The sequence below is a fragment of the Ascaphus truei genome, chromosome 11, assembly GCF_040206685.1.
Source record: "Ascaphus truei isolate aAscTru1 chromosome 11, aAscTru1.hap1, whole genome shotgun sequence".
Taxonomy (NCBI): domain Eukaryota; kingdom Metazoa; phylum Chordata; class Amphibia; order Anura; family Ascaphidae; genus Ascaphus; species Ascaphus truei.
Window position 1 is genome coordinate 55077295 of NC_134493.1, and position 14082 is coordinate 55091376.

The 14082-nt window shown below is 45.7% G+C and overlaps 1 protein-coding gene across 1 annotated transcript in view; it reads right to left on the reverse strand.

Moving 5' to 3' along the window:
* Positions 1-1997: 1997 nt before the first annotated feature.
* LOC142463537 (ankyrin repeat and fibronectin type-III domain-containing protein 1-like) overlaps positions 1998-14082 on the reverse strand; it is a 55421-nt gene continuing 43336 nt past the window's right edge. Inside the window, exons 13-18 of the mRNA XM_075566415.1 lie at positions 13525-13675; positions 11541-11709; positions 10766-10932; positions 7143-7356; positions 5220-5851; positions 1998-3500 (exon numbers count right to left, since the gene is read on the reverse strand). Of these exons, the coding sequence (XP_075422530.1) occupies positions 3210-3500; positions 5220-5851; positions 7143-7356; positions 10766-10932; positions 11541-11709; positions 13525-13675 (1624 nt within the window). The 3' untranslated portion in view covers positions 1998-3209. The remainder of the gene's footprint in view (positions 3501-5219; positions 5852-7142; positions 7357-10765; positions 10933-11540; positions 11710-13524; positions 13676-14082) is intronic.

Sequence of the window (14082 nt, forward strand, 5' to 3'; positions counted from 1 at the left end):
GGTTCGTAGAACTAATATTTCTATCAGGGGGAGCGCAGTGTAAGAAAGGCTGGGAACCGCTGGTCGGGTTATAGGTAAAGTGCCTCAGAGACCAGAACTGCAGCTACCGATCCTTTCTGTTTGTAAATGACATGTATTGACTTAGAGAATTAAGTTTTGTGTAGGATATTAAAGCAGCAATACGACTTTCCCACTTTCTTTCCCTTCATTATTTATTTGTATACGTAACGCATGCGACGATGTATAATTCTACATTCTTACCTAAGCTGGCAATCGAAGGGGGAGTGGTGCTACTGTTATAAATCTATAAAATATCCTGATTGTGTGCCTAACATAATGGCCACCTTTCCGTTTCAACCAATCCTTCAGTCAGTGTAACTCAGCAGCTACAATGTATTCTTATATTACGAAAGCATTCTATTGTTACACTTTGCAGCTCAAACCGCTGGGAACATTGGCAACAAATGATCCCAAACAGCAAAGTGTGGCAGAGATCTTGCACCACTGGGGAGGTGTGCTAACCCTGCTATAACAGGCTTTAATACTATTCAAAAATGGCATTAAGAGTTGAAAAAAAATAAAATGAATAAAACATTCCCAAAACGGTCACTATGATCTAATACTACAGAACTGATCTATGTAAAACAAAGAGGGGGAAAAACACGCGAGTTCACATGTTTTGCTGCTTTAATATCAGAACCAGATACAAGTCTTTTTTTCCCAACCTCAACAACTGTAACTATGTCATTGTTATGACATAAACCCAATTGTGCCAGTTAATAATTAATGACTTCATGTCAATTAAAATGATTGAAGCCTCTGCAACGTTATTCCTGTAACCCAGATGCTTGGGTTACATTGAAACAGTGTTCTCCGTTACACAGCGCATATGTGGCCCAAATGTACCCCAGCGCCCCCCACTTTATTGTTCCCTCATTGGACCGCAGACAGTTATCTGGTCACTCGGGCTATTCAGTGCTTAACGTGGTCACATATTGGTGTCCAGTTCTCAGGATGTTCAGATATGGTTAGGGGTGGGGGTGGGGAGAAGGATGGATAGCAGGGGGTCTCCAGGGGTGACAGGCGTTATTGTCGGCCCCCCTCCTGGTAACCGTGACACTTCCCGGTAAAGCTGCTGTTGTGACATCCTGGTTTTTAAATCCCTCCACGTCAAGCGGGCCAATCGGAAGCTGCAGTGGATCACGTGGCATCTTCCTATTGGCCCGTGTCAAGCGGGAGATTGAAACCGCCATTTTGTTTTCCCTGAAGGGGACTGCAACGCAATACTTTGGCTGCGTAGTATATAGGCAACCAGGGGTCCCCCCCCCCCGGAGCAGAAAATAGGGCGGATCTGCTTTCAATCCCTTCACCGTAACGACTTGTACGCACATTACCGTATGGCAGAAACATTGGCTTCTTGCATGCAGATTTTGCCATTAATGGAGGGCATTGGCAAAAAACACTCGCCTGCCAATCAGGTCAGTAATACACGATTATCATGCATATATAATGCTTAGTAAAACAGACGGTCATATTGTGTCCTTATGCTAAATATATCCACTTTTAGTGCATCGCAGGGCAACGCGTTTCGTGGCAACGGCTCCATCCTTTGCTCTCTGATGAGCCAGCGTACGTGTGACTTGTGGTGGCAAAATCTGGTGGAGATTGTTGTGCAGGGAGGTTAATGTCACCTAAACCTGACCCCCAATGAGGCAAAATAAAGAATTACAATGAGTCTTAGAAGGAAAGGCAGATAATCTTATAAAGTAGTTGTGATTGTTTGTAAGAGACCCACAGATCTGGTAGTACTTGGCCAGGCATGAGTTTATGGGACACCTTTTTTTTTTTAACAAGGATACATGGTGCTTTTATTGAATAAAAGCATGTGAAACACACTGACGTTTTAACTCATGCCCAAATGATGTCAACTTAACTTCGCTCAATTCTTCAAGCACACATAACCCAGCTTATCTGTTATAATATGGATACAACTGTCATAATAAAAAAAAGTATTTAATATTTTTACAATCATAGCACCGGTGCTTTATATTTTTGTTTATTACTGTGTGGTGTCTTTATTATTATAGAAAAGAAGAAAACAACCAGCCACTGTTACTGCTCGTTTGGCCCAAGAAAGAACGGAAGTAAGAGATAAGGATATCATTATAGAAGAGAGACAGGGATGGGCGTAGGAGGTAGGAACATGTAATAACAAGTAAAAACACTTCTTCCACCATTAATACACAATTCATTCAAAAATCAGTTGGATTACACTGTATTGTATCTTGGTACGGTTCCACCATGAGACGAGAGTCCTTCTGAGGTCTCATGGAAGCCCCACCAATCTTCACTGTGGACCACAAAGATGTCAAAATACCCAATACTTAACAGAGGCGTACTCGTGGACGAATACATCATGCGGTTGGACATACGCAGGCTTCATCACAACCACTGAAACAGAATATAAAAAAAAACAAGAGCCCGTGGCGCCGATTTCGGGCGCCAGACGGGAAATCTATAGACAGAACCTGAAGGACCAGTCCGTGTGAGCTTGGCGAGGCAAGAGTGTAAGGGGCAGCGGCAGACACGTCACACAGCTTCAGTGTTCCTGGCACTCTTAAGAAAACAAAAACAATTCGATGAGCTTTTGTGCAATTAAAATATTTCTCAAGATTACAGTGAAACAAGCACAATAAAACAATGTATTTTCTATTTAAAAAAAAAAGAAGAAAAATGTTTCTTGTGGTTTGATTTTTCTCTGTTACGCCGAATACTCGCGGGGGGAGCCACCGCATCCCAATATCTTATTAAAGTCTCTGTGTCATGTCCTTTAATAATAATAAATAAAAAAATGTTGCGTTGAAAGGGGCGGGGGAGGTGAAATATGGTATTGCTTGGTTTTTTAGGAGTGTTGTGTTTCATGTTGTTCTTCTAAAAATACTCGCTTTCCAAATTCCTTTCCAGTGAACAAGTTGTGGTAACCGATGCTCGTTCCCTCATGTACCGACCGTCTCTTGCCATCAAAAAAAAGAAGTCTTTGGTTGAAAAGAAAAGAAAGATAAAACAACAACAAAATCCCCCAAACCATATTTTGGATCGTAATACAGTAACTCTCATTTCTGTACAAAGAGAATGCTTTGTTTAAAGAAGGAAGCATTGAAGTTGAGTTGACCAGTTGAATGGACTGGTTGAGTTTCTCATACCATCGCTCATACCGTGGTAGCTGGGCCGTACTGGAATAGCAAAGGAGATGTTTCTCTGATTCGGACGGAGAACTGGCCCTTGTTCCAAGTAGTCTGGAGCGAGAAAGGCAGAACATCGTCCGCTAGCCACTGTTCCTTATTCGTCTCAGAAGTGAAGACCAATGCAAAATGGTCCAGCTGATCTTCATCGTAGCAGAAGGCCTCTGTGTTCCCCAGCATGCTTCTGGAGATCTCATTCATCTGTAGAACCACCAGCTTGACCACCTCCTGGGCTGGCGTTTTGCTGGTTATATGCAACTGTAAATCGGAGAAGGAGAGAAACAAGAAAATAAATGTTTGCAGTTGAAGCCCCATTAAAGAATAAACGGCTTCTTCTATATTTCCACCGAAGAGGCCGATTGGGCATTTGCGGTCGAATTTGCCCACTGAAGTCAATAGAGAATTTGCAACTGAAAACAGCTCAATCTGTTGCTCCGGCGGATATAGAATTAGCCCCTACGCCTTCTAGAGATATTTTTGTTCCAAATATGGAAGATGTTTTTTCCCTGCTATTAAAAAAGAGTGTCCCATCTAGGGGCAAAGTGTGCTAATGGCAGTGACATGGTTAAGGGGTCAGTCCCACCTAGGGGCAAAGTGTACTAATGGCAGTGACATGTTTAAGGGGTCAGTCCCACCTAGGGGCAAAGTGTACTAATGGCAGTGACATGTTTAAGGGGTCAGTCCCACCTAGGGGCAAAGTGTACTAATGGCAGTGACATGGTTAAGGCGTCAGTCCCACCTAGGGGCAAAGTGTACTAAAGGCAGTGACATGGTTAAGGGGTCAGTTTCTCCTAGGGGCAAGAGTACTAATGGCAGTGACATGGTTAAGGGGTCAGTCCCTCCTAGGAGCAAAGTGTACTAATGGCAGTGACATGGTTAAGGGGTCAGTCCCTCCTAGGGGCAAAGTGTACTAATGGCAGTGACATGGTTAAGGGGTCAGTCCCTCCTAGGGGCAAAGTGTACTAATGGCAGTGACATGTTTAAGGGGTCAGTCCCTCCTAGGGGCAAAGTGTACTAATGGCAGTGAATGTTTAAGGGGTCACATCTTTTTACCAAAATGTGACACTTCTAAGTATTTTCAAATCATTATTTAAAGTAATTATATAAAAATGATGAGCTGAGATGTGGGAGGGGTGTGATTGCCTCTGGCAGCTCCCTTCCGTCTGATGTCAGTGTTTGTTCAACAAGAGTTTGCACCGGCAAAGCCCCCTCTCTCCCCCTCCCCTTATCTTTAATTTCCAATGAAAGAGAAGCTGCCAGATATTTGCTTTAAACTCTGTAAAAACATTTTTAAAGGAAGTATCATCTCTCTGGCTAAAACATGCAGCAAAGGTAACCCAAGTCCTGAATTCCATTATCCGTCACAGTTCTCAGCCTAAGGCATCTCCAGCCAGATTAAGGGCCACACTTAGTAGGTGATGCCATAAGATTGACATGAGTGGGCGGTAAGGTAACTTCCAGCACTGGGAGGTGTGTTAGTAAATATGCTTCTTTGGGGCACATGGTGTTAATGCTCCAAACGGGCGAGATATCCCATACTGGCACTTTGTTTATGTGCCCTCTATATTTTCCTGTGCAAATCTTAGTACCCGAATAATGTTGGGGTTACCTTTCCCCACAATGTGGCCCTGTATGTTATGTATGGGCGGCTAATCATTGTCTGCGCACGCGGCCTTTCTAGCTCCTAATGTGGACTCCGGCCAAACGCAGGGTGTAGATTAAATGCAGATTCCTCTTCCACCATCATTGTACTAACAATGTCTCGGGCGACACAACATCCTTCACCCTTTGCCACTTCCCAGCGTGCCGCATACCCTTTCCCCACAGTGGGACGTCAGGAAGTGTTTCAGCGGGGAACGGGTTCCATTACATAGACCTTTTTCTGTTGATGGTCGACCGATAACTTATTTATTTGGCTAGCACACATTTTAAACGGGTTTCCGTTCTCATGCACACACAGTCTCGGTGCTACAGTACCTTAACGTTCATCTCTTTAGACAGACCAGTCTCATATTGGGGAAATATCCGTAAAGTTACAGAGTTGTTCTTCTTTCCTTGGCTCATTACAAGTGTTGGTTCTTGGAAGTCCTGTGTCCACTCAACAGAGTGCGTGCGGTAAATCCGCCGTGAACCTTCGCATGGCCGAGCAAGCTCTGGGCTAAAAGATGTGCTTGTCCGTAGTCCAGTGACACCGCGGTGAACCACATCTTTTGACTCCGTCGGAGAACTGTCAACGGAGCCCGGGCAGGACTTTCGAGACACCGTGTAAGACTGCTTGGGGAAGTCCAGGCTGCTGGTCCGGACGCAGTACGCCTGCCGTTTCTCCGTAATGCGCAGCAACTCGATCTGGCGGCTTGGAAGCACAAAGTCACTGTCGTAAAACTGTGGCGGGCGTTCGTCTTCCTGAGGCAAAGCCTTGGGCTCGTGAGTCTGCAAGACGTCGGGGGTCCCATCTCTGAAGGTGCGATGGGTTCTTCTGCCGCACTCCTGTCCTGAGGAATAGACCAGGTCCAGCTCTTTGGGACTTTGGGCTCTGCTGGAATCGTAATCGCTGTCCGTGGCCAGGAAGACTTCAGAAGAGCCCTCTTCGTCTGAGACACCGTGAGAATCTGAAAGAGAGGAAGGCTGGTTAGCTAACTTCCCATCCAACGATTCATCGTCTGAAGAAGGCAGAGACGGTGGGTAGCCGGGTTGGTCCTTTCTTCCATACCTGATGAAAGACCCTGAGAGGTTCGAAAGCTTGGAACATGTCCACTACTTGTTGGCCCAATAAAAGTACCGGTTATACAAAGATATACAGAGGCACGCCCAATGCCAATATGAGTACAAGGAAAGAGAAGAGAAAACCTTGTTGCAAACTAACACAACAAGGCCCCTATAGTAGGCCTATAGTAGTATAGTGTAGAAAAAAGATGGAGGCACACAAGTCCAGTAGTTACGCAAAAATGCTGTGGTTTAATGTACATTAGTAGGCAGAACTAACGTAACGTTTCGGGGGCAGAGCCCCTTCCGCACAGAAAAGTGTATCTTTATTAAGGCCAATAATGTAATATTAAGTCACGTTTTCTCCCATACGGGGATTGCGTTAACAATAGCGGACATTAGTGATGATAAAAGAGACGTGTGCGCTAATATCGCATGTCCAGTCAAATCTGTTTGGTTAACACAGGAATTAGGTTCATACCTAAACTTGGCGTTACTCCAACCCAGACACTGCAATAGGGCCTTTTTCTAGAGAGGAGGGGAGAGGTAAGACAACGAGAGCTGGAGAGAGGCGCGTCTATTTTTAGTGAAGTAACCATTTACATATACCTTCTCTCCTCAAAAATAGCTGTTTCAGGATCTGGATCAGAGTCGCGCTGCGACATACTAAATGTCATGCGATGTTATGCTGCAATAACATGCCGATAACCCTATGCTAATGAGATACGCGACAGAGCCTAGCGTTAGTGATATTGAGATGTAAACGAAACGCAAATGAGGTGTTATAACATGGCATATCCACGAACGGGCGTGGCATATTCGAGGGTAACGAGGGGACTTAACGCTACGCTAGTTAGGTCAGACATAAACGGGGTGTCACTCACATCTGGACCCGGTTTTTACCGGGTGTGGGTGTGACACCCCAGTTAGGTATAATTTAGCTAACATAGTGTCATATCCCGGTGCCATTTCCCTCTCTTCTCTCAACTTGAGCTAAAGACATTCTTCAGGGTCTGGATGAGCGTAACGCTGAGACGCACATAACATCACCTTACTGGAAGATAAGGTCAAGTAAGGTTACCGTTACGTAGAGTCACTTGACGGGAGCTTGGTGGATCCCTGCCTCAGTACGTGAATTGCAAGAGGGAGCCCAGCTCGTAAGTAACGCCAAAGACCATAAGGAGGAGAGCGCCTCACCTGTGTTGAGTTTGCGGTTGGTTTCCGGAGACGGTGTTGGAGATGGGAAATAGTCCAGGCGGGATGAGCTGGAATGTGGCTTCTCCTTCAAGAGTACTTCGCCAGACCCATCAAGGAACCAAGTGAGCGGTACAGCACACGATGGCTGCTTGTATCTGGCGTACTGCAGCGCATCCATCATCCAACGCATCTCTCGCCAGATCTCCTCCATTTGCTGCCCCAATTCAGGAGAAGGACAGTGTTATAATGTCCCGGTTATTACCGGCGGTAGTACAGCACAGCAGCTTGGAGAACCCACTTGGCCAACTGTGGGTAGTGTAAGTCGTATTTGGCCATATATACTGTACAACACTACCCAACGATATTTACAGTACATAGATAGAGTCCTAATAATATCATCCTGCAAGATGCTGACCCCTCCTCAAATTAATTATCGATAGGACGAACACAGGGTCAACATCTGATGGGTAAGGCAGTCATGCAAACATTTCACCCAGAACAGCCTCAAATTTGAGGTGTCACTGCTGCATTACACTAGGGTTTTACCTTGTAAGCGCTCGTAACTACAGGGTGAGATATCGAGGCATGTTTGGATAAAATAGACACACACCCCTTTGTTCCCAGAGGTGCATATATATATTACATACACATATATATACCACTCCGTGTTCCCAGCACTCCAAATGAAAACTAGAAGACTTATCGTATATCAATAAAGAATGTGTATTCCAAGTCAAAACACCATAACGCAACCTCATGTAAAGGCGAAACAGGTATAGAATGACTGCAGCACAGCCTGATGGGAAATGGGAGAGGAGAGGGAGTAGGGGAGGGGGACGTGCTATCACAGAAAAAGTGGGGAAAGGGAAGGAAATCTGGGAAAGAAGAAGCAGGGGGGCAACGCTTCGGGGTGATTAACCCCTTCTTCTGGCCCATTCCCATAGTCACCAAGAGGAGACTGCAGTACTTCCCTGCACCCTCACAGCCCAATCCTCCTCCTGCAAACAATAAAAGCAATAGGCGACACCAAAATTAGGCCAGGTAAATGCAGGCAATTTCCCATGCAATGCAGTCACTTCTACTCTATTGTCTTGGAATACACATTCTTTACCGATATACAATAAGTCTTCTTGTTTTCATTTGGAGTGCTGGGAACAACACGAGTGTTGTATAGCTTGTTTAGGAGAGATTTGGGGCCTAATTGGGGGTTAATAAATAAATATATATATACATATATATATACATATATATATATATATATATATATATATACATATATATATATATATATATATATATATATATATATATATATATATGTGTGTTTGTTTGTTTTTAACAAATCTCTTATCTGGCCTATTAAGAATATATATATATATTTTTTTTAACCATTGTACTGTACTACAAAATAAACAATTTGAAGGTGGAAACATTGTAACGATCTTCTTGGGAACATTCGATGTGTGTGTTTTCGGAAAAGGAGAAAACAGAAGCGGAAATGTGGTATCCATCCAGAGACTGTAGTTTTGCCCAAAAATACTAGAATCCCTTGGCTCTGCATCCCAGATTTCAGACGAAAAATGTATTTCTGTAACCCAAGACGTTCCATGCAACAACAAAAATATGCAGACTCAACTCCACAGGAGCACGGCCTGGTCAGACCAGACGACTCCTTAAATTCCCTCCCATCCAATAGCCGCATTTGCCAGAGAATGCATTGCCATGATAAATAAATGGCATGGCAGTGAGATGTCTGGTTGGGGGCAGATCCAAAACATACACGCCTTATTACACAACGAATCTCCTACTTCCTCAGCAGCCACTGGCGCGATCGAGGTTGTTAAGTCGATACAAAGGTCTTCCAGACCGTACCCTCCTGGCTGGTGCAACCATGCACTTACACAGCTACTGAACCACTTACTACATCTACATAATATCCTTGGAGTGCCAACAACGTATCTAGTGGAGCCAACAGACGTGTTCCCCCTCATTGGGGATTGCTGTCTACGGTACGTTTCTCCAGGCATTGTTATACAAGGGTTGTTTGTAAGAGAGCAACCGCCAAGGCTTCAACTGGTTCTCCAAAAGGGCCCGATCAGAAAACATTGAGTGGAAGGGCCCCACGCTTATTGTAATGTCCTTCTACACACATTTAAAGATTTACAAAAATACTGTGTTTCAAAATGAGGCCGGCATTTGTAATATCTGTACCATATATATTTACATGACCTCAACTTACAAGAGATTGCTCTTAGCTGCTTAAGGAACTAGTATGAAATTAGCAGGAGCAGAGAGTCCGATGACAACATCAAGGCCCTTTGTAAGCTACATCAAGGCCCTTTGTAAGCTACATCAAGGCCCTTTGTAAGCTACATCAAGGCCCTTTGTAAGCTACATCAAGGCCGTTGACGAGCCATGTCATCATATAGTCCTGAACCTGCTCATACCTGTATATAGTCCTGAACCTGCTCATACCTGTATATTGTCCTGAACCTGCTCGTACCTGTATATTGTCCTGAACCTGCTCGTACCTGTATATAGTCCTGAACCTGCTCGTACCTGTATATTGTCCTGAACCTGCTCGTACCTGTATATAGTCCTGAACCTGCTCGTACCTGTATATAGTCCTGAACCTGCTCGTACCTGTATATAGTCCTGAACCTGCTCGTACCTGTATATAGTCCTGAACCTGCTCGTACCTGTATATAGTCCTGAACCTGCTCGTACCTGTATATAGTCCTGAACCTGCTCGTACCTGTATATAGTCCTGAACCTGCTCGTACCTGTATATAGCCCTGAACCTGCTCGTACCTGTATATAGCCCTGAACCTGCTCGTAACTGTATATAGCCCTGAACCTGCTCGTACCTGTATATAGCCCTGAACCTGCTCGTACCTGTATATAGCCCTGAACCTGCTCGTACCTGTATATAGCCCTGAACCTGCTCGTACCTGTATATAGCCCTGAACCTGCTCGTACCTGTATATAGTCCTGAACCTGCTCGTACCTGTATATAGTCCTGAACCTGCTCGTACCTGTATATAGTCCTGAACCTGCTCGTACCTGTATATAGTCCTGAACCTGCTCGTACCTGTATATAGTCCTGAACCTGCTCGTACCTGTATATAGTCCTGAACCTGCTCGTACCTGTATATAGTCCTGAACCTGCTCGTACCTGTATATAGTCCTGAACCTGCTCGTACCTGTATATAGTCCTGAACCTGCTCGTACCTGTATATAGTCCTGAACCTGCTCGTACCTGTATATAGTCCTGAACCTGCTCGTACCTGTATATAGTCCTGAACCTGCTCGTACCTGTATATAGTCCTGAACCTGCTCGTACCTGTATATAGTCCTGAACCTGCTCGTACCTGTATATAGTCCTGAACCTGCTCGTACCTGTATATAGTCCTGAACCTGCTCGTACCTGTATATAGTCCTGAACCTGCTCGTACCTGTATATAGTCCTGCACCTGCTCGTACCTGTATATAGTCCTGCACCTGCTCGTACCTGTATATAGTCCTGAACCTGCTCATACCTGTATATAGTCCTGAACCTGCTCATACCTGTATATAGTCCTGAACCTGCTCGTACCTGTATATAGTCCTGAACCTGCTCGTACCTGTATATAGTCCTGCACCTGCTGATGCCTCTGCTTGGCCGCGGTAAGTTCGGAGTCGGAGAAGGCTTCTCGCAGACTTTGCTGGGAGAGGAGGGACTCCAGTTCCAGGGAGGCCGACACCTGGCAATACTGACTGATAAACTCCCGATCGTACGTGAAAAAATGAACTATAAGAGAATAATAAATATATATATACATACTTTATTGTAATATCCTATAAGGCAGGGGTGCTCAACGCCTGAAGCGGGGACTGAATGAGCCACCTGTGCTGAAGCTGGGACTGATTGAGCCACCTGTGCTGAAGCTGGGACTGATTGAGCCACCTGTGCTGAAGCTGGGACTGATTGAGCCTCCTGTGCTGAAGCGGGGACTGAATGAGCCACCTGAAGCTGGGACTGATTGAGCCACCTGTGCTGAAGCTGGGACTGATTGAGCCGCCTGTGCTGTAGCTGGGACTGATTGAGCTGCCTGTGCTGAAGCTGGGACTGATTGAGCCGCCTGTGCTGAAGCGGGGACTGATTGAGCCACCTGAAGCTGGGACTGATTGAGCCACCTGTGCTGAAGCTGGGACTGATTGAGCCACCTGTGCTGAAGCTGGGACTGATTGAGCCTCCTGTGCTGAAGCTGGGACTGATTGAGCCGCCTGTGCTGAAGCTGGGACTGATTGAGCCACCTGTGCTGAAGCTGGGACTGATTGAGCCGCCTGTGCTGAAGCTGGGACTGATTGAGCCACATTCTTCAAACAAGAAGACCGCAGTTGTACAGCTATTCTTACCCAGCTCAAAGATTTGAAGGGGCAGTGTGAGGAAGCCGGAGTACGGGGTGTAGGGGCTATTCTGCCCGGGCGGCGTGCACACATCATCGGACGGGGGCAGCAGCAACAGGAACGATACTTGGCCTCCGAAGTCGAGCACCTCCTGGCTGTACAGACGGAAGTCTTTCGCCTACACGTAGACATGAGAAGAAGAGTGACACGCTCACGCCACAATCTCAGATACCCAGAGGGCCACGTGCATGGCACTAGCTGGCAGTACTGTTACTATTTTATTTTCACTACATTTATCACTGCTAATCTATTTTCACTCCAAGAGTACCAGTACAAGAGTACCAGAACAAGAGTACCAGTACAAGAGTACCAGTACAAGAGTACCAGAACAAGAGTACCAATACAAGAGTACCAGTACAAGAGTACCAGTACAAGAGTACCAGTACAAGAGTAACAATACAAGAGTAACAATACAAGAGTACCAGTACAAGAGTAACAGTACAAGAGTACCAGTACAAGAGTACCAATACAAGAGTACCAGTACAAGAGTACCAGTACAAGAGTACCAGTACAAGAGTACCAATACAAGAGTACCAGTACAAGAGTACCAATACAAGAGTACCAGTACAAGAGTACCAGTACAAGAGTACCAGTACAAGAGTACCAGTACAAGAGTACCAATACAAGAGTACCAGTACAAGAGTACCAGTACAAAAGAGTACCAGTACAAGAGTACCAGTACAAGAGTAACAGTACAAGAGTACCAATACAAGAGTACCAGTACAAGAGTACCAGTACAAGAGTACCAGTACAAGAGTACCAGTACAAGAGTACCAATACAAGAGTACCAGTACAAGAGTACCAGTACAAGAGTACCAATACAAGAGTACCAGTACAAGAGTACCAGTACAAGAGTACCAGTACAAGAGTACCAATACAAGAGTAACAGTACAAGAGTACCAGTACAAGAGTACCAATACAAGAGTAACAGTACAAGAGTACCAGTACAAGAGTACCAGTTTTTTATTTTCACGCACAGAGCACCAGTGCTTTTTAATTCTCACACTCCCCGGGGTACCAGTACTTTTTTTATTCTCATGCCCCGGGTACCAGTACTTTTTTACTCTCACGCCCAGATTTCCAGTACTTTTTTACTCTCACGCCCAGAGTACCAGCACTTTTATTACTTTCACGCCCGGGGTACCAGCACTTTTTTGATTTCTAGTTTTAGGGGGGAATTCATTAAGCCCAAATTCAAGTCAATCACAGTTGATGTGGGATCCAGCTGTCACTTTACCCCAAAGCTTAATAAAGGGTGATCTTTTTGTAACTCTGGCCCACTTCTTGCTAAACTGGAGATAACTAGCGACATGCGACGCTGACGAGTCTTTCTTTAAAGTCCACACTGATCTCTATTTGTTCTGACGAGATCTCATCTTGTCCGGCTCCAATGCCGCTTTTATTGTTTAAATCCGACCCTCCGTTAAGGAGACAGAAAGGTTTGATATATTAGTTGTCCGGGAGGTTAAAATGGAGATCTCCCCGGAGCCCAGTGCAGTCTGAAGGTTACCGTGGTAGCCTTAGATGCTACAGATTAAGACAATCATGAGAAGGACATGCTCAGGGGCAAGATACTAACATCACATGAGTTAAACTCCTAAAGGCTTCTGGGTGGGAGTTGCGGCTTATAATGAACATGGTTGTTCCTAAATCAAATAGACCTTGAATGCTATATGGCTGATAAGGCCCCTGCCGTGCAGCCCCAAATGCAAACTATTCTTGCAAACCCAGAGTCTTCAGGATATCCCCCTGGAACAGTGTCATTAAATTACTAGAAGACCCCCACGATGGACAGCTGCCTTACCCACAATGACTTGACGAACAAGGTCTCCTGAGATGAAATGAATCTAGTGTCATGAACAGATTTGCTTGGACTACACTCTGCTGCCACTCTGCTGCCCTCTTGACTTTGGCGAGGTTGGCTACCGGGTACCTCGTGAAGTGGGATGTTGACTTGGTTCATTAGATCCTTCACCGCGGTCCGCAGCTCTTCCAGCATCAGGATTTGGCCGCTCTCCGGGTCCTGCTCGTTGGCAATGGAATCGTCCACGCTGGCCAAGGTCTGCAGCCACTCCCATTCTTCCCTGTACAGAGGGAAACGGGATGGTCAGAACTAGGTCTCCAGTCTCAAGTCTTCAGAATAATATCCCTCTGCCATGGACGAGGGCAGAGCAACCTACTGTCTGGTGCAGGGGTGGCCAACTTCAGTTCCGAAGGGCCCCCAACAGGTCAGGTGGTGCAGTCATAATAACCAGGGCTCGACAAATGCACTCGCCTTACTGGCAGCGTCTCCCGGCATTCTCCTGCAACTCCCGTGAACATGGATGCGCGGCGTCATGCCATGACAACGGGACGCTACGTGATGTCATGTAGCGTTACGTTGTCATGGCAACGCGGCAGCCATGTTCACGGGAGCTGCAGGGGGAGATGCAGGAGAACGCCGGGAGACGCCGCCGCCGCACCTCGCCAGCGTGTAAAGTGAGGGGGGTGA